Source organism: Petaurus breviceps, unplaced genomic scaffold (assembly GCF_028583685.1).
Source record: "Petaurus breviceps papuanus isolate PSGF00001 unplaced genomic scaffold, PetGlider_PUasm1.0 90133, whole genome shotgun sequence".
In the NCBI taxonomy this organism is placed as follows: Eukaryota; Metazoa; Chordata; class Mammalia; order Diprotodontia; family Petauridae; genus Petaurus; species Petaurus breviceps.
Genome location: NW_027187182.1, coordinates 956,930 through 978,571, shown reverse-complemented (window position 1 = coordinate 978,571; position 21,642 = coordinate 956,930). Strand labels below are relative to the sequence as shown.

General features: G+C 42.5%; 1 protein-coding gene across 1 annotated transcript in view; it reads right to left on the bottom strand.

Moving 5' to 3' along the window:
* Positions 1 to 21,642, bottom strand: part of IL1RAPL2 (interleukin 1 receptor accessory protein like 2) — a 447,749-nt gene that overhangs the window by 37,727 nt on the left and 388,380 nt on the right. Inside the window, exon 6 of the mRNA XM_069107492.1 lies at positions 11,400 to 11,529. Coding sequence (XP_068963593.1) covers positions 11,400 to 11,529 — 130 coding nt within the window. The remainder of the gene's footprint in view (positions 1 to 11,399; positions 11,530 to 21,642) is intronic.

Sequence of the window (21,642 nt, the reverse complement as noted above, 5' to 3'; positions counted from 1 at the left end):
TCTCAGAGGCTAGACTAGAACCCAGGTTTTCCTGATGTAAAAATGGCCTTTTTATTCACTATCCTTTCACCACAGGCTATGACACAAGGTCATTCTATTCAGTTTTACTTGATTTCATGAAAATCTACTCTGTGCTTAGTACAGTGTTCATCAAACCAATTCTCTGTCCCAGCCTCTTTTCCCATCCCTCTGAGTGAGCACCTTATCTTACTTAATGGTAGCCATGAAAGTAGATAGGGGAAAAGAAAATGTTTCATGAAGTGGACAACTCCCATCTGCTTTCAGGGCTCGCTGTAGGCACCTGGTTAACTGCCTCTTTGTGAGCTTGCAAAGGTGCTCTGGGGATTGCTAGGAGGCCTGGTTTATAGAGCTGAGCGATTCCAATGGGGGGAACTGGCAGCTCCAGCTTCTATAATGCCTGAGCAATGTCCAGTAAGCAACATTGGCCATTGTTGGCATCATCAAAAAGTCTTTGTTCCTGACTCTGTCTCTGTGTGCCAAGCACTGCACCAGCAGTTATGCAGATGGGCTCCTAGAGATTTAGAACCCAAGGCAGACGATGCTGAGGAGGAATATGTGAGGAAGGAGCATTTTGTGCATGAGGGAATGCAAATGCTGGAGGCAATGGGAACTTCCCAGGAATGGAATATCCTGTTTCACTAAATAGAAAACCTTTTCTGTTTCCTCCAATTGTTGAAACTTATTCTAGCCCCTGTTTCTGCCTCTGTTAATAGTCTAGTGAACAGAATTTGTGAAGCCTGAGTGTGGCAAAAAAAAAAGCATGGGATTGAAATTGGGAGACCTGAGGTTGAGGCCTTGGCTCTGCCACTTTACTAGAAGACCTTGGGCAAATCATTTCCCTTTACTGGGCCTCTATTTTTTTCTCTGTGAAATGTGGGGGTTGGGCCAGAGGGATCTATTTCAATCAGTGATCAATGCCTTGGGTTGTGGGTATAGAAAGGACAGACTGGACTGAAATGTGGATGCAACCCAAGATATCTCTCAGAAGTTTGCTTTTATTTCTGATTTCGTTGTGTTTACCTAATTCTCCTAAAAGTGGCAGGAAGCAAAAGGAAGCAGCAGAGCATAATGGGAAGGACAGTAAACTGGGAAATGGAAGTGATGGGGATAAATCCTGGCTCTGTTACCAAAACAACTTAGAGATAAAGCCCCCCTCCATTTCTGGTTACTGGATAGAGCATTGGGCTCTCATCAGGAAGACCTGAGTTCAAGGACTATCTCAGGATCTTCCTAGGTGTGTGACCTAGGCTAAGTCATTTTGCGTCCCTGGGTCTCAGTTTCCCTCTCTGTAAAATGCAGGGGCTGGATTAGATGACCTCTGAGGCTTTTTCCCTCTCTAGTTCTAGAATTCTACAGTTTGGCAAATGTGTCCTGGAAACAGAGATGTGGCGAATTGAAGATTAAGTATGGGACTGAGCACTGCTGACTATGGGGAGAAGTCTGAGGCCTAGAGCCCACTCAGATGAATCTAGCAGCCTGACCAGCCATGAGAGGAAGAGTGGGAGGTGAAAGTGGGGGGATGGGACTGTGACAGTGACAACCACTTAGATGTGTCCGATGTGTCCTTGCCCGTTAGCACCTTACCATCTAAAAATGGGTAATGACAGGAGTAGGAAGGGAAGGGAACACGCATTTCTTAAGTGCCTGATGCTATGCTAAGGGCTTTGTAAATATGATCTCATTTGATCTTCACAACAGCTTTGGAAGGTAGGTACTATCATAGTTCACATTTTATAGCTGAGGAAACTGAGGCAGACAGAGGCTAAGTGACTTGCCCAGAGTCAAACAGCTAGTCAATAAGTGTCTGAGGTTAGATTTGCATTCCTGTCCTCCTGACTCCAGGCTCAGTATTCTATCTACTCTGCCTTCTACTGGCCTCTGCCCTAGAGAGGATAGTCAGTGAATTCGTTTAGTGAAGCCCTTTGAAATCCAGATACTTCACAGTTTACCCTTATAGCTTTGGCAAAACCTACCAGTCCTGACTCTTGATAGTGATTGGCTCCAAGCTTCCCAGATTGCCTTTGAGCCAGATTTTCATGGAGCTGAGTGGGCTATGCACAATTTGAACCACAATCCGTTCATTCAACTTTGGGATGTTTTATCGTCTTGAGAGGGGCCACTCACCAGGCCTTTGATTCTGGGGAGTAGTACTTTCTACCTCTTCTATAGGCACAAACATCCTCTTGTGATGATTGTGTCTCCCTTCCCCATAGGCTGACTGATATGAAGGATTCAAGGCCTCTCTGATGGGTGGACCATCTCCATGGAGTAATCAAGTAATCATGGAATGATTGGAATGGCTTGGCCTACTGTGGATTTGAGTCACATTTATGTAGCAGGCCAATAAACCAGGTAGATACACTGGCCAGAAGTGGGCTGTTCAGTTCAGTCCACTATAAGAGTAGGCTACTTCACCTCAATGGGGTCTTTACTGCTGCACGGTAATCTTTTTTTTCTGCCTTGATTGAATCTCTGTTATACTGCCTGCAATAGATATTCTTCCTCATTCTGTGCCTCAAAATCTTTTATATCATCACCCAATATTGCCTTGCCTGTCTCAATTTCTGAGAAAGATATGTCTCATCTCTTTACCAAGGTCACAATCTCTACTTGTGCTCCTGTTTGGTCCCTTTCCCTCCCAATTCCCCTTTTGATCATCTCCTCTCACCCTTTAATCTCTAATCTTCAATCTCTCCCTTTTTCCTTCTCTGCTGCCTGCAAACTAGTCCAGGTATCCCCATTCCTTAAACAACACTGATGTGGCCTTTCCCTGCCCTTTGGCCATTGTGTCTGACCATGTCACTCTCCTGCTTAAAAGTCTTCAGTGCCTCATCTAGGACAAAATATAAACTCTTCAGCCTGGCTTTGAAATCATCAGTGTCTCCTTCCTGCCTAGAGGATAAAATACCAACTTCCCAGCTTGGCATTTAAAGCCTTTCATAATTTGGCTCCTGCTTACCTTTTCAGCCTCATTTCCCATTACTCCCTTTCACACATGCAGATCCACCCAAACTGGCCTACTCACTATTCCTGAACTTGGCATTCTACCTCCCTTCCTTGTGCCTTGGCATAGGCACACGTGCCGCAAATGTGTTTCCTTCTCAGTCTCTGAATTTTGAAATGCGAATTTTCCATCAAAGGTAAGTTCAGGTGTTACCTCCTACTGGAAACTTAGATCCCCTCAGTTGTAAGTGGTCTCTCCAGCCTCAACTTAACCTATATTTACTTTTTTATCTGTGTATGAGTTGCATTCCCTCAGTAGATTGTAAGCTCGCTGAGGGCAGGGTCTGTTTCATTTTTATCTTTGAATCCCCAGCACCTAGTACAGAACATAGCACTTAATAAGTGTTGGGGGATTGATTAATGCTGTCCCCCTTCTCCCACTGAGAATGTTAGCTCCTTGAGGGCATGAAGTGGTTCTTGTCTTGGCATCCCAAGCACCCACTATAACAACCTGAATATGAGGCATTCAGGAAATTCTTGCCACTTGATGAGACGATCATTTGTTGTTTGGTTGTTTCAATTGTGCTCGATTCTTCATGACCCCATTTGGGGCTTTCTTGGCAGAGAGACTGGAGTGGTTTGCCATTTCCTTCTCTAGCTCTTTTTACAGATGAGGAAACTGAGGCAGAGTGAAGTGGCTTATCCAGGGTCACATGGCTAGAAAGTGCCTGAGGCCAGATTTGAACTAACGAAGATGAGTATTCCTGACTCCAGGTCCTGCATTCTATCTCTTATGTCACTTAGCTGGCCAGATTATCATTAGTAGTGCTTAGTTTCCAAGAGACTTAATAATAATAATGATAGCTAATATTTATGTATGACTCACTATATTCCAGGTTCTGTGGATATTACATATCCACATATTACAGCATATTACAAATGTTGTCTCACTGGATCCTCATAATAACCCAGGAAGGTAGGTGCTATTATTATCATTCCCATTGGAGAAAGGCAGGGAAAGACAGACTAGGCCATGGAGGGGAGTGCAGTGGAAGATCTTGGGCACTCAGGGAAGAGAGAGGATACCTGAAAGAATGGGTGGGAACATGTCAAAAACAAGTCTTGCAATTTCCTTTCCACCCTGACTTTTGTGGTTTCTTCAATCTACAAGATGCAGTGTGGTACAGCAAAAAAGAGCCCTGGTTCTGGATTTGGAGGATCTGACTTCAAATCCTGTCTTAGCCTTTTATTTCCTGTGTCACCTTGGATAAGTCACAACTTCTCTAGGCTGCATCTGTAAAGTGAGGGGGTTAGACTAGATGGGCCCTCCCACCTCTGACTCCATTGGATTCTTTCAGACATTCTTTTTAGAGAGGGAAGGGAGTGTTTACATGTAGCAGGTGACTCAGAATCTTCCTTTTAGCTTGACTTTTCTTCTCACAGAAGAAACTTGTCATACCTGGATCATAGGACCCATTTGGTTAGAGCATTTTACTTAGAGAAAGGATGTTACTGGAAAGAGATGAAAAAAACCTCCCCCATATCAATGGAAAATTGTCATATTCACAGTGTCTCATGAGCCTAATATGAATCAAATTATTGGCATTTTAAGAGGCTTTCCATAAAAAATGTAAAGATAAATTGAATAGGGCTTTCAGGTTATGTGTGGTAAAGGATTTGGTATATTACAATTTGGCATTAGGAAGCCAGCCTACCATATTGATAGAGTGATTTTTGAGGGATATTTCAAATAAAAAATGTCTCTTCCTGGCCAGAGTAGGTGTGGTGAAATTCACCGGCTTCCTTTGACAATCAGGTGCAATTCATAAGCCTATAGGCAGGCTTAAGGAATAGCATTGCTTCATATTCTTTCATAGGACTTGCTTACTTTCTAGGACAATTTTATTAGCAGTACAGAGTACTCACACAGGCTTGGTTTCTGCCCCCCCTTCTGCCCCAAGTTCTCCTGCCACTGGTAAGATGAGTGAAAAGGAAGCTGTGGCCAAAGTAGCACAGGACTCCTCATCCTGGAGTGGCCCAGATTTGGGACTGATCCTCCATCAAAGGTACTCGCTGGCTTTGAGATGTGCCCTTCTTGGCTCCGCCAAACTGCTCCTGTTAAGCTCTGGCACATAGACAGTAGGAGTGCCCTCTCTGTGTGCCAGTATGCCCACTGAGAACTCGCCAAATAGCAGTTGAACTCTCTGGCCTCAACAGATGGATGCTAATGGGTCCAGTGAAGCCAGTGTGCTCACTAAATGGGCCTATTCACAGCCTCTAAAGTGAGAGGCCCAACTCACAATCCTCAAAGCCCTAAAATGGCAACTAGAAGGAATGATGGTCTCTGACACCAAATTTCCTTACTACCCTTTTGTGGCTCGGGGAAAGAGTGGTAAACTTGGGATCTGACTTTGAATCATGATTCTGCTTCTTGTTACTTGTGTGATCTGGGATAAGTGTTTTCACCTCTCCTGGCCTCAGTTTCCTCATCTATAAAATGAGGGGGTTGAATTAGATGGCCCCTGACGTTCCTTACACCTCTAGACCTAGGATCCTATGTGTGACCTTGGGCAAGTCACTTCCCCTCCCTGCGCCATAGTTTTCCTTTCTATAAAATGAGGGAGTTGGATTAAATGGCCCCTGAAGGCCTTTCCAGGTCTATATTCATGATCTAATGTGTGACCTGGGATAAGTCATTTAATCTCTCTAGGCCTCAGTTTCCCACTCTGTAAAATGAGGGTGTTAGACTACATGGCTCTTCAAGTTACATACTTGCAATTACAGCAGCCAGGGTAAACAATGGGCAGGTTCTGATGCAATTACAAAGGCCAGTAGCCCAGTCCCATAATCCCTTCTTTTCTACTTGGAGTTGTGTAGAAAGGATAGGTCATTTTCTGCTTGAAATTGTAAGATGCTACCCCAGAGTTTGTGAGCTTTGGCAGCACAGAGTGTGTTCAGGACATAACAGTGGGCAGTGTAGCCAATGAGAGGCATATTGACATCACAGGAAAGCTACCAAAGCCTGGCAAAGCTCTTATCCCACTTGCTGGGTGAGCTACAAGGTAACAACTGAATAGGGAGGGTGTGAGGACTCTCTACAGACTGTTATGCTATACACTCAAGCCTTCTTTCTCTAGGCAAACTGTCTTCAGTAATTTTTTTGTTCTGGGGCAATAATATATAGAGCTAAAAAGTTGACACCTTCTGTTGCTTGAGAAAATAGAAGCCGCCTCCTAGGTTTAACTTGAGAGACAGTATAGGGTCCGGACAAGCTTGCTGGCTGTGGAGTAAAGGAATCCTGAGTTTTAACCTTGCCTTAGGTATTATTAGACTATGGCCTAGGGCAAGTCAATTGACCATTCCTGGCCTCAGTTTCCTCATATGCAGAATGAGGGGATTGTGTCCTTTTGAGCTCTGTGATATCCTACCTCCAACCAGTGAAGGGAGAGATTCCCTACACTTCTGGTTCTGAGATCCATACTGTGGGTAGAGTATTTCTACAAGCTTCTGGACATTGGGTTTCTGTGCCACCCTACCCCATCAGTTTCCCAAAGGCCTGGGGCCTTGTCACCCTGTAATCCTAGCAGTGATAGTTTGTTTGCCCTTCCCATTTAAAAGAATTAACCAGGATGGAACTATTGACTGGTCCTAGTCAATGTCCAGAATGCCCAAAATGTCAAGCAGTCCCTTGTGCCTTTTCTGTTGTTTCACAAATGTCCCAAATGTCCAAGAACATTCATCAAATAAGAGACATCAGCTGGCATGAAGATCAGTTCATGTGTAATTGGCTTAATAAAGACCATAGATAGAATGAGACTAGATTGAGATACCTCTTAAAATGACAAAAAATAAACTGATTTATATTAGGCTCAGGAGAGGCTGTGATTAGTAAGAGTACCAGCTCCAGTGTCAGGATGACCTGGGGATCGAATCCCGGGCTCAGCCATTTAACACCCATCCAGAAACACCTGGCCATGTAACCTTGAGCAAGTTACTTAAACCCAATTGCTTAGGGGCTGCCAGTTGGCTCAGCGAGTAAGAGCACCAGCTCGTGTGTCAGGATGACCTGGATCAAATCCGGGCTCAGATACTCAGCACCACACCCAGAAATAACAGGCCGTATAACCTTGAGCAAGTTACTTAATCCCAATTGCTTTTAAAAATAAAAAAAAGCAAATATGGAGGGTGTTCTTTCTTTCTCATGGATGAAGATGGTGCTAGGGCCAAAATTTTGTGGTGCTATTCCAATAGTGTAGCTGGGGTCACATTCTTTACTCCATTTCCCCTCATGACAGCCCATGTATCCATCTGTTAGATTGTTGGCCAGGGTCTGCGCTATAAGTGATTGGCTATTGACCAGAGAAATCACTCTATAGCCTTTCCTGGTTTACACTGTGAAATTCAGAATGTCCTTTCAAGAATGATAAAGGTAAAAGGAAAGTTACATGAATAAAAGCTGATGAATGTGGTCACCGCTAACTTATGGTTTTGATGGGAGCTTCTTTCCTCTATAATTCATTTTCTCAGCCTTCAATCTCCTTGATATCTCTGTGGTATTTAATAGTCTTTAAACTTTCTCTGTCATTGATTTCTTTTTTTTCTCCTTTTGGTCCAGAATTGTGGGCCTAGGGCTGGGCTCTCTTCTTGGTCCTGCTTGGGTGTGAAATTCAACAATAGTTAAAACCAGACTCCTTCTCTTCCTCCCCAAAATAGTTTTCCATCCTGACTTTGCTATAGTCTTGTCATTCTACCAGTGACTTAGGGTCAAGACTTTGGAATTACTCCTGACTTATCCCTCTCCTTCACCCCTCATAGCCAAATGACTACCACATCCTCTCAACTTTCTTGATCACTGCCATTGAACTGAATGTTGTGGATACAGCACAGGGCCTGGAGTGGGGAAGACCCACGTTCAGATCTGGTCTCAGATACTTACTAGCTCCCTGACCCAGGACCAGTCTCTTCATCTCTCTGTGCCTTAGTTTCCTCAACTATAAAAATTGTAGAATAATAGTACTTTCCCTCCCAGGGCTGTCATGAAGGTCAAATGAGACAAGATTTGTAACACACTCTGCACAGTGTTTGGCACATAGTAGGTACTTAATAAATGCTTGTTTCTCCTTTCTCCCTACCACTACTTTATTTTAGGCATACTTCTATCAGCCCACTCATGGATTATTGCAATGTTTCAGCCTTCAAACTGTTCTCTCTGCCTTGAGTTGTGTTAAGAAATGAAAAATTAAGGAAAACCTGATGGGGTGTGTCCTCATTCTCTATTTGGGCACAAAATGACTCATTCTAAGACCTTGCTTTTGTCATTTGTCTCCTCTGGTCAAAAGCCCTCCATGGCTCCTATGATTACTGGATAAAACTCTACCCACTTGTTCTTGGCATTTAAGGCCCTTCACAGTCTGACCTCTACCAGACTGTTTTTTTTTCTTTTTTCTCATGCCAACCATGCATCCCTCTACTTCCCCCCCCACCAGGAATACCTTTTTCTCTCCTTTTTTGCCTATTTAAATTCTAAATTTAAATTTGCCTCTTGGTAATATTCTGTCTCCTTCACTCTTTGATGATAGCTTCCTTCTTTGAGTTATTTCCTTCTAGTAGTAGTAAACCACATTTATATAGCATTTTAAGACCTGCAAAGTACTTTATAAATATTATCTCATTTGATTTCACAATAATCCTGGGAGGTAGGTGCTATTATTATCCCTATTTTACAGAGGAAGAAATTGGAGTTGAGAGAGGTTTAATGACTTGCTAGGGTCATATAACCAGTAAGTCTCTGAGGCAGGCCTCAACTTTTTGGAGTTTCTCAATTCCAGGTCTAGCGCTCTAGCTACTGTGCTGCTAGGATGCCTTGACAAGTTGTTGATTTGTATGGGTGGTGGCAATTTCTACACATGGAGTTCTTCATGCTGAGGAGGCCTGCCCTCTTCTCCTTCCCAAATTATAACATAGAACTTGAGCTATTCCCCTTCTCACCAGCCTAAAGGATACCCTACTCATCCTCGATTACTAGGTCTGAAGGAATGAAATTTGTTGTGTTAAGAAACACAAAATTAAGGAAAACTTGATGGAGTGTGTCCTCATGTAAAGGGAGGAAATAATACAGGTATGAAAGGAGAGTCAGGGTTGAGTGGAAGGGAAGACATCTCTTCACAAGTATTTTAAGTGGAACTTTAAAGGAGTCAAATATGTCAGCACTCTGCCTCATGGCACACATATTGGAGGGGAGAGCTTAGGGATTATGGGAAGGAAGTGTTAGGGTCTTGATAGATAACCAGGGCTTGTTTCTTTGGCATTATGACCTCTTAGGTAGGGGGACCATGAGAATGCCTTTTAAACCTGGTACAGTACTATTGAAGGCCAGATAGGCTCCTGTGGGGAAGACCATTGATGAGGATAAGTACCTTAATGTTATTACAACTGTTCCTCATCACCATCTTGAGGTCAAAGGACTCTCTACCAGACCAAGGGCCCAGTCTTCACCCTGTTATTTAATACTCTGTGTACAGTCAAGCGGAAACTAAATGGGCTTGGAAAAATAGTGATTTCCTGCAGTGTGGTCCAGTGAAAAAAGTACTGGCTTTGGAGTCAGAGGACCTGAGTTTGAATTCTGTTTCTGGCATTTATTACCTGTGTAATAGTTCTAAGTGTTCAAGAAGTGACTTGGACAAAGGCACTTTTCTCTGAGCTACATGTGACTGTGTACTACTCTCTTTACTCTCTGGGCCTTAGTTTCCTCAACTGCAAAATGAGAGGTTTGGTCTAGAGGATTGCTTCTTAAACTGTGGATTGTGACCCTGCAATGGGAATGTAAATTTATGTTGTTGCCATCTTTCTAAGATTGTATTGTGTAAGATCTTTCCTGCCCCTAGGTTAAGTGCACCTGGAGCCTGTGGTGGGAGGCTTGTTTTTCAGGAGATACTTTGTGATTGGGCAGTGGGTCAAGAGGGTTGTTACATTCTCTGAGCTAGGAGAAGGCTATATAATCCCTGATGTGAGGCGTTGTTTTGGGGCTCACTTTGAGAAGTGTTGTGTGATTTGACCAGATGAGACTCTGGCCAGCTGTTGAGAGCCCTGCGGCTTTGAAAAACCCAGATGTTGATGCTTCCCTCTCTGGTAACTGACTAGGTATGGATGTAATGGTTGGACAGTTAGAGGCCTGTCTGCTTGATCTGTTTGTTTCTATGTCTTCTTGCAATTTCTGCTTGTAACCTCTGTATACTCTGAAGTTCGGGGTGCTGACTTTTTCCCCTGAACTAGGTAAGTGATATGTTTGATTTATTAAAGCAAGATTGTTAACCCATTTTGAGTTGCTTTCCTTTAGAAAAGCAGATCTAAGAACCTGTGTTGGCAGGCACCCTGGGGACGCTGGGGTGCTTGCTGTTACAGACCCCATATGGGGTTGTGGAACATCTGGCAATAGTAAAAGGTTTCCGAATGCACAACTCTCAAAAATGAATTCAAAATCAAACGTGTAATGAATCTGAGGTGTTTCTGGCAATGCTTGTTGGAGTTACATCAAGCAACTTCCCTGTAGCCTTGGTTCTGAACACTAAGCATGTGAATTTTGCACTGTGTATGCTCTCAGGTCATGCAATGCCAAAGAAAGCTGCCTAAAAGTGAAAAGGAGTCAGGAGGACCTGAGGTGAAATGCGGCCTCAGACACTTAATACATAGTAGCCACATGACATTGGGCAAGTCACTTAACTCCAATTGTCCTGCCCCTCCAAAAAGCAAAAAAAAAAAGCCCTGCTCTAGATGACCTCTGGGGTCCTACATGTGACCTGGTGCTAGTATTTTTACTCTCTGGGCCTCAGTTTCCTCAACTATAAAATGAGAGCGATAGACAAGATAACCTAGAAGGTTCTTTCTAAGTCTAAGATCTTATTAAGTTCCTGGGTATGCCTAAGAGAGATTGGCTTTAAGAGGTATGGGGAGAAAATGATTAGACATTTAAAACCATCACTGGGTACTGGTGCAGGGGGGCAGGGAAGGAACACTGCCCATCAGGAATTCTTTTTTGGCAGAACAGCAGACCTCTCCCAGACTGTAGTGCATACAGAGAGCCTCCTTTCAGAAGTGACAGGGCACTGCCTCCCTCTCCCACCATGGAGAAACTCGGGCATCAAAGACTTGTCCTGTGGGTGGAGGAGTAGTAGCAGCAGAATCTCTTGGCAAGAGGGCACCAAGGGATGCAAAGGGCCTGCTGGGGCTGGCCCATCCCGGTGCCAGGCTCTGATGGGCATATGAGCCAGCTCTTGGAGGCCATTCTCCTCCCTGGAAGGGGCTCAGCTCTCCTGCGCTCAGCTGGATCTGTCAGGTTGGAGATGAGGGAGGCGTCCCCATCGCATCAGTTCACTGAGGGCATAGCCGTTCCCTTAATAACCCATACAGCACAGACACAAACAATTCCAGGCCAGTACCTGATTTCACCTTCTCTAATGTGGCCTGCCAGCTCTTCAATAAACTTCTCTCCTTTCATCCAGTAGATCATTGGCCCCGACTCGCCACTGAATCCAAAGAAGGCTTTGCATGGAATGTTGAGAGGCTTACCTGCGGGTGAGAGAGGGAGGGAGGAAAAGATAGAGGAAGGGAGAAATGGAGAAATGGCTTTTGATTATTGCTGACAGATAGATGGGAAAGGGCTACTCAAAATGAAAAGTCAAAATTGGATGTGACCCCATCTTCATTTGCTAAATGATGATTGGGCCTCTGGGAAAACCATTGCAAATCTCAGTTATTTCTCACTCAGTTCTTAGAAGACCATCATTTCCTCTCTCTCTTTTGCCTACAGCAGGGGTGGAAAACCTGCGGCCTGGAGGCCACATGTGGCCCTCTAGGTCCTCAAGTGCGACCCTTGGACTAAATCCAAAGTTCACAGAACAAACCCCTTTAATAAAAGGATTTGTTCGTCAAACTCAGCCCAAAGACCACACTTGAGGACCTAGAAGGCCACAGGTTCCCCACCCTGGCTTCCAGGAATGCACACCACCAGCCAGCCCCCATCAGCTTCCCCTCCCGAGATAGAGGATAACGCTCTTCTGCTTCTAGAACACTTCCCACACCCAGTGTGCCCAGCTCCACGCCATGCTGAGCACACAAGAAGCAACGTGCCCAACACTCTCTTCAACAGACCACTCCTCAATATGGCTGTTATTTCTCCTACTTGGTTCTTAGCTGTTTACTGCTGACATTAAAAAATGGTTAATTACTAATGGCAGTATTCTTTTCCTTGGCATGGTACAGATGGCAATTACTAACGGACCAGCAAGTATTAATTAAGTGCCTACTATGTGTCAGGCATACAAAAATAAGTGAAGGATGGTCTGCCCTCAAGGAGCTCACATTCTACTGAGGTTGGGGGACATACACATGTATCTGGTCAGGAGAGGCGCCTCATTTCTATGGCAAGATTGGCAGCCACTGCTGGAGAGAACACCAGGAGGTGAGAGGCCTGCCTTTTGGCTTTGCCACTGACAGACTTTTGGACCCTGGCCTATCCTGGAGCCTCAGTTTCCTCCTAACCAAAAGAGGGTAACAATTGTAACAATCAGCATTTAGATGGCACTTTAAGCAAGGCACTTAACATGATCAGATCCTAACAACAACTATGTAAGACGAGTATCCCAGTTGGATTCATTTTACAGATGAGGAAACTGAGGCAAAGAGATAAGAGAATTTGCCAGGATCAGAGAGCTAGTGATAACAGCTAGCCTGTCCATAGCAAGTTAAGTTTTGCAAAGCATTTTACACACATTTCTTATTTGAGCCTCATAACAACCTTGAAAGGGAGGTGCTATTATTTTCCCCATTTTATTAATGAGGAAACTGTATAGATGGGGGGGTGGTCTTGGGGGGGGGGAAGGTCTGTTAGCCTCAGCTACTAGAGCCTTGCTCTCTGAGGTTCCCCTCCATTTACTCTTTACATGTGGTATATATCTGTTTATAAAAACATACTCTCTAGTAACATGTAAGCTCCTTGAGGATAGGACTCAATTCACTTGACTCTTTTTTTCTCTAGTACCCTTCACAGGGCCAGGCACATGGTAGGCGTACAGTATATGCATTAGATTAATTGGGGTAGCATGGAATCCTTCTGGCCTTAGAGTCAGGAATACATGGCAGCTGTGGGACCTGGAGTCAGGAAAAAATGAGTTCAAATTCAACCTCAAATACTGTGTAACCCTGGGCAAGTCACCTAACCTCTCTGTGACATGTGAACATCCTTGTAGTCAAGTGAATTTTTGTCCCCAAAGCAGAATGGGGATTCTACCCAAATCTCTTATCAGCCCATGGAACATCTTATTTGTGACTCAATCTCTTATCTGGGCTGTGAGAATATGTGTGTGTGTATACACAGACATTCATCCATATAAATACACACATCCATATATGTGGATGTATGTAGTGTGTGTATATGTATATGAGTGTATGCATGTATATATACATATATATACACTCACCCAAGCATGACCTTATTCTCAAGTTTAAATAAATCCCATCTCTCACCAAACTGAATGATTGTTTTACCTCCCACAGATCATATGTAAACTCTGTTTTGGGGAGGGGACTGGGTATGTGATCTCATTGGTATAGAGAACTTCCAGAGAGGAAGTCCAGGTTAGTACCTGCTCTGAAACTTATAGTCTTAAAGAATTTCCTGTATAAACTGTATAAAACCACTCTTAAATAATCAGTCTCACCACGGAGGAAGGAGTTGGTCCTCAGTTCCTGGGATGGCTAACCCAACCAGGTATTCTCTCTCCTTTCCTGGCCTTAAGCTTTTGAGTTTAGCTGACTCTAGGAGGGGCGAAGCCAGGAGAGTGAGAGCAGTGTGATTTGTCTTTCAAAATGGAGAATAAGTGAATACAGCACCGGCCCTGGAGTCAGGAGGGCCTGAGTTCAAATCTGGCCTAAGACACTTGACATTTAACTAGCTGTGAGATCTTGGGCAAGTCACTTATCCCCAAATGCCTTGCCTTCCCCACTCCAAAAAAAAAAAATTAAAATGGAGAATAATCCCCTAAGGGTTAAATTACATTCCCACTTTACCCCATACTTTAGCTATCTACTTATCTGCTGCTTTACCCCAGTACTTCTTAGACTAGAGACCATGCCCTGGGGGATGTAACCCTTGGAACATTAGGATTCTTCCCCTGGGGCCCACACTACTCTTGAAGGGTCAATGCCTCCCATGGCCCACTCTATCTAGCTGGCCTCAGCCACGCTTTGCTTTATACCTTCCCCATCTTCTTGCCTTCCACTCAGCTTCCAGGCATGCACCCTCCCCTTTTTGCCTCCTTTTTTCAGTTCTGGGACCAAAGTCGAATAAATACGGTCCTGCTACTGGAAAGGGTAAATCGATTCCCCTCCCCCACCTTGTGACTCTGCTCACCACCTCTGTGTTTTACCCAAATTGGAGCATCCTTCCTGACCACCACTCACTTATATAGCTTTGTCTCCCCTCCTTAGAATGCAAACTCCATGAGGGCAAAGTTTGTCCACCTTTTGTATTGTCCCCGCCCCCAGCATGTAGCACAGTACTTGGCACCCATTCATTAATTCACTACCACTTTCAATGCTTAGATGAAATGTGTAATCAAATTTAAATGCTTAAAGAAAAGTTAAGGTTTATGCAAAACAGGAGAGTAAGGTAGTTGTAGATTCAACTTTTCAGAGGTTTAGACATCCTTTCAAAGAGCTGACCCTACTATTAAGGTTTCCTGCCACCAGCTGTTGGCAGATGCCTTAGGTGCATGGTCCAGACCAGCAAGTTTAAATGAGACGTCAGAACAGTGAACAGTACTGGTCCTGGAGTCAGAGGATCTGAATTCAAATGTGTTTCTGATATTTACCACCTGTGTGATTTTGGCAAGTCCCAGCCCCTCTCTGGGCCTCAGTTTCCCCCTCTTTAAAATGAGGGACTTGGATTAGAGAGCCTTAGAAAGCCCTTCCAGCTCTGGATCTGAGTCTATGAATGTCAGTTCTAGAAGGGAGCTTGTGATCCAGCTCTTTCGTTTTACAGAAAAGGAAACTAAGGCTCAGAGAAGGAAGGAACTTGCCCAAGGTCACAAAGGTAATAAAGATGGAAGCCATCGTCTGAACATGTCTCCTTTGACTTCATAGCCAGTGCGTTTTCCAGTACACCATAGGGTTTCTCGAGTACTTTCCCCCCTAAGCACACATTCCTGTCTTAAAAAAAAAAGTAGGATAAAAATGATTGAAAGAATTGAATGGGGTTTCATCACAAGGTACTTGCTCTGGTTCCATTCTTATCTTTCCTTATACTTGTATCAAGTAGCCTCATGCAGCTGTGCTGGATAGGAAACAGCCCTTCTCTTTGAGCTTCCAATGGGAAGGAGAAAATACTGATTGAAGAGATCTTGAAACAGGCTTGTACTGAAATCAAGTGACTTCCCAAGGTTAAGCAAGCTACAGTGTGTTAAAAAAAAAGACTAAAAAAATCCACATCTTCTAATATTTAGTCATGTTCAATGCACTGGAGATATCACCTCTGACTTTCTATACATCATGGAAACAAAAAAGCCCCATCACTGAAGCTTGATTTTTGCGCAGCATCCTCTGCTTTCTAAACAAAAGCTCTCTACAAAAATCTGAAGTAAATGACATGGCCCAGGGAGGTAAATAATGAATTAGAGTTAAGATCCAGGTACTAAGAGGCCAGATAAGGAAGAAAAAAATGTTCTCTAATGAGAATGGAAGAAAAAATGAAATTTGATGAGATGGAGAAATGGTGGCCAGTTACCCCGGGGGCAGGAACTGCCCCCAAATGGTATTTTCAAAGTTTAGGCACAAGAGGAAGAGGAGTTCTTGAAACTGAGTGAATTGTGAAGGAAGTAGATTGGGACCAGATTCTTGAGAAAACTTTAGGTTAGGATGCTTACTTGGAGCTGGTTAAGAACGAAGTAGAGAGAACATTCCCTCCCCTCCTCCAAAGAAAACACTTTCTGCTGCACCTCCCCTTGCAAACATGGATGTAGAACTAGGGAAACTTGAAAAGATGCTGAAAGTTATGTCTGTTTCTTTGCCCATACAAGGCCTTGGGAAGGTCTCAAAATAAAGGAATGGGAGGCATCCCACCAGGGATGAAGTTCTCCTAACAAGGGCCGATATGACTTGTGATGTAAGTCTAATTTTTTAAAAGGAAGCGATAGAGAGAATACTGCCTAATATAACTACCAAGAGGACAGTTATAATGAAGACCAGCTGCCCGAAATTCATAGGAGACAAAATTCACGAGAGGCAACAGTAATTAAACCTCTGGCCTTGAATGTCTATAAAAATGCCCAAGTGACAGCTAACATGCAAGATAATCTAGGGACCATAATGAAATGAGGCAAACTTGACCTCATAGGTATTGCTAATACTTGGTGGGAGGAAACCAATGGCCTGAATAAGGCTCTGAGAGAACATAGCTTATTCAAAAGAAAGATAAAAGGGAGGAGGGGAGAGGGTAACGTATATTTAGGATATCTATTCATATGAAGAAACCTGAGAACCAGAGATGGGTAGGAAGCATTGCAAAGGACACTGGGATCAATGGAGGAGGAAGGAATGACTTTGTCATTAGAGTATGGTATTAAATTCAAATAGAAATGGGGCCAATAACCTTATACATAAGGATTCCTGCAGGCTGCATATTGATTTAGAAAACCACCTATTAACATTATCTATGTTTTACTGTATTTTAATTTATTTTATTATATATTTACCAATTACATTTTAATCTGGTTTCTACTACAGTGGGGAGATTTGTTGTTGCTTGTGGGGGCTGTGAGTCTGACTCTTCCTGGGCTAGATTATCATCTATTAAATACTATTAATTAATATTATATTAAATTCTATTAAATAGATTCAGAATGTTTGGCAAGACCCAAGATATATTGAATGTATTGATATATTCAATGATCTAGATTCTGTCTTGGCAGGATGTTTTTTTAAGTCAAATGATCTATTCCATGCTGTTTAACATTTTTAGCAATGACTAGGAAAAAGGTGACAGTGGCATGCTCATCAGATTTGTAGATGACAAAAATCCATTTGTATGCTTAGTAAGGGTCAGGGTTCAAAACTATCTTGAAAATTTTAAAATTTATGAAGGACATAAGAAATCCCTAGTATTGTGACGACCTCGAATCTATGTAATAGGATCAGCCAAAGGAACTAGGGATGTTTAGTCTGGAGAAGAGAAGACTGATGGTGGGGTGGGGTGTAAAGGGCTATCACCTGGAACAGTCATCAGATTTGGTCTGCTGGATGCGGGGACTGGACTGGGAGGAATGGATAAAAGTTACAAAGAGATAAATTTGGGCTTGATTTCGGGGAAAAGTTCCTTGCAGTTAAGGCAAATAAAAAATGGAATGAACTGCCTTCCTTGAGTCTTTAAACAAAGGCTGGATAATCACTTGTTGGGTAAATTGCAAGAAAAAGTCTTGATTTCAGGTTTGGGTTGGACTGCATGTCCTCCGAGGTCCTCTCCAATTCTGAAGTCTGTGCTTCTATGAAAGTGGTGCAATGAGACATCTTTAGAAACCAAACCAAACCAAAGATAAGGAATAGCTTTGGCAGATGAGAGAGAGTTGACCCATCCATTCACAGAAGAAAATACTTATTTAAATTACAAATATTCTTTTCACAGATAAATGGAGACAAATGATTACAGGTACAGCAATTACTCCCAGTTAGATGGTGTCAATATAATAAATATGGCAATATTATTGAATTCAGTTATAGATTTATGCTATGCCAGTCAAATTACTGCAGGATACATTATAGAATGAGGCAAAATAATAATAATTCATTTGGAGGAACACAAAATTGAGGATCTCAAGGGAAATTATGAGGAAAAATATGAAGGGGGCAAAGCATCACCAAAATACAAACTGTATTTTAAAACAGAAGCTATTAAAACTATTTGATTAAAACTTATGGAAATGAATGTTGAAAACTAAAAATAAATAAAATTAATCTATTTTTAAAAGCTATTTGAAATGATTAAAAACAAAAAAGTAGATCAGGCCAGACAAGAAAGAAACAGGAGGAATGTTTCACAACCCAGTGAATAGAGCACTGGGCCCTGGAGTCAGGAGAACCTGACTTCAAATCTGGCCTTAGACTCTTGGACCTTGGACAAGTCACTTTACCCCAATTGCCTTGCCTTCACCCCTCCAAAACAAACAAATACCACCCCCCCACATACACACACACAACAGCCCAGTCTCTGATAAACCCAAGAACATTAATGGAAAAAGCAATTGCAGAGCAATTAAATTTAGATTTGTGTCATATATACCAGATATCACAATAGGCTTCAAATGGATTCTCGACCTGAATATAATAATCCACAACATTAAAAAAATTAAAGGCAAATGAGGCTGTCTGTCTTTTTACAACCATAGTGAAGGGGAAAGATTCTTAACTAAACAAGGCTTTAGAGGAGATGATTAAAGATAAATCAGACTGTCTTGATTACATAAAATTTAAAAGCCTTTGCATGAATAAACTCAACAAAGGCAGATTTAGAAAAGAAGTTGTAGAGTGGGAAGATATTTGCATAAAATATCACCAATGGAAAGTCTGATAATTGAAATATACAGGGAATTGAAACAGAGAGTCATTCCCCAATAGGTAATTGGTTAAAGGATATGAACAGTTTTCATATTCTCTCCCGATTCTTTCACCATGAATTAAAATGGATTGTGTGAACCTCCCCATTGGCCCCTGTCTGCTTTTCTTCACAATTGCAGTCTCATTTGTGGTCCTACTTGTCTCTGTCCAGTTCAGCCTGACCAAGGGAGTGTAAAAAGATCCCTGTGGGAAATGACAATGTCTAGGAATGTTAACATATCACGCTAGTAAGTCAAATCACCTGCAGTAAATGAAAATGTTTGGCAGTCAAAGTAACTAGATCCTGAGTGAGCACACACATACATCCTCTTCCCTCCCCCCATGTAGATTGATTCACAAATCAAATGCACATGATTTTTTATATTGCTATGGGATTGCAGAAAAAAAAAGAGCCCTTGCATAAATGCTTTAAGATCGAACAGCGACTTCATTTAAAAAATTCCCTAACTGATTTAGAAATCTAGGTTTGCAGGGTGGCCGACAAATATAATCACTTCGGCAGAGTATGATTGCAAATCAAATCCAGAACTCAGGTTTTCTTTTTAGGCTATGCATTTGGTTTCAAAAGCAATTGGGGTTTCTAAAGCGATTAAGCAACCTACAGCTGGGCTAAATTGATTATCACATAGGAGAACGCTCTAACAGTCAGTAAAGAAAACATGAGCTGTCCATTCATTCCTTTCTTTGAGTGGGGATCAACCCTGAAAGCCTCCAATAACAACCGGAAGGTCCCCCACCACTTTTCCACCAATCAAAAGGGATTGTGGGAAACTCCCAGGTGATGAGACCACACCTGTTGGCACAAAGAATAGTAATAATTGATGTTTATCTAGCTCTTTATTACATTTGCAAAGCTCCTTATACATTATCTCATTTAAGGCTCTCAGGGCAACAAGCTGGTGAGGTCAGCACTAACTCCGTTTACTATTTTTTACAGATGAGAAAACCTAGACTCAGCAAGGTCACACCATTAGGAAGCATCAGAGATGGAAGTGGGACTCAGGTTTACCTCACTTGAGGTCCAGCACTCTACCCACTAAACAACACTAACTCTAGTAAATTTGGCTAACTTAAAAGGAAAAGCTCCGCAACAGAACCATACTCCGATGCTCTTATGACTCTGATAGCATCTCCCCAGGTGTTCCATGAAGTAGTCTTGCCCTATCGATTCTTGCCCAAGCACCAGTCTTGATCGTGACCTCCCATCAGTTTTCCACCTCGGTGGGGTACCAACAAGCTGGAAGACTTCTTTGTAGAAGAACAGGAGTCAAAGTTGTTATTAAGGAATTTATGATAGAAAGAGAAGATGGGATAGTCATATGGATAGGGCAGTGGGGGCAGGGAGGAGGTAGGTGGACAGCCCAGGTCCCTAGTGCTCTCATTAATTCAACCACAGAAATGCTTAAAGTGGATGTGAAGACTGAACGAGGTATTATATGGCAATGCTGTGGAAAATACCTGTGGGATTTTAAAATGTGCTAGCTTGCCTTCAACAAAGGTGCTATTCATGTTTGAAAAATCATGCATTCATTTATTCATTGATTTGTTTATTTTTAATGTTTTATTGATACTTCTGGGTTTTTTTTTAAAACATCATCACTTCCCAATACTCCCTCCCCACCCTACAACCCACCCTGGTAACAAAGAAGTACATTTAAGGAAAACAATGTGGCACAGTGACCATGTCTGACAATGTATGCCTTATTCCTCACCCATAGGCCCCAAGCTCATTGCCAGGAGAAAGGACACCTATCACTGGCCTTTTTGTCTTGTTTTTGTTGAGGTTGTTTCTGTGCTGTTTTGAGTCTCTTTACTTTGTTCTATAACCTTTCCAAGATGTCTAATCCAGTTTCTATGAATTCCTCATAATCATTGTTTCTTACAGAACAGTCCCATTACATTTGTACTACATAATTGATTCAGCTATTCCCCAATCAATGGGCACTCACTTTCTTTTCGTTTTTGTATTACGAAAATTTGTGTGTATAAAAAATATACCATATACAATATATAACATATGGTATATATTACAAATATTTGCATATATGGGACCTGTCATTGATGTTGGTAGGATACCGTTGGGCTAAAAGGGATGAATCGTTGAGTTATTAATAGAGTTCCAAAGTTTTCTCTGGACCAGCTGAGCCAATGCACGCTAGAAAGGCAGGATGTTGGAGTGGACAGATGGGCTGACTACAGAATCAGGACACCTAGGTTTAAATCTCAGCTTGGCTACTCAGCCAGTTGTATAGCCATTGGGTGGAGTCACTTTTCTCCTCTGAACCTCAGTGTTCTTTTCTATAAAATAGGGATCCTAATACACATACTATTTACTGCACAGGGCTGCCATGATAAGGCATTATGTAGCCAGAACACCAACACATTTAGAGTCAGGGAACCTAGGTTAGAACCTTGGCTGTGTTACTTAGGACCTGGGTGACCTCAAGTAATGCTATTTCGTCTCTCTGAGTCTCAGTTTCCTCCTCTAGAAAATGAGGAATTTGGATGAGACATCCTCTCGATCTGGGATCCTAGGAATGACCTTGAAGAAGTAATTTCTTCAAGAGGCTTCAGTTTCCTCTTAGGAAAAATGAAGGGATTGGATTTCTATGGTCTCTTCCAATGGTAGATCTATGATCCCTAGAAGTTGGGGACTAAGAAAAAAGAATGTGATTTATTATTAATGCTTCCATTTTTGTTGTGTAGACCAATGAAATACATTTTATGGCTGGCATTTCAGGCTATGTAGGAAGAGAGGGCACCATGGCAGGGCAGGGGTGGGTATAATTTTGGGTTTGTAGTATCCTTCAATTCACACCATATTGGTAGCCATTGATCCTGCTCATGTGTAAGGCAAATTCTGGCTTGTACCATGCTGACAATTTTGGCAGGCCAAGGAAAAGATCTGTATTATAAGATCAAGGCCACTAAAACTCCAACCCCAGTTGAGAGCTGATTTTCAAAGTCACCTCAGCTCTCCAGTGAAACTACCGGAGAATTCCCTTAACCATTAGTTTG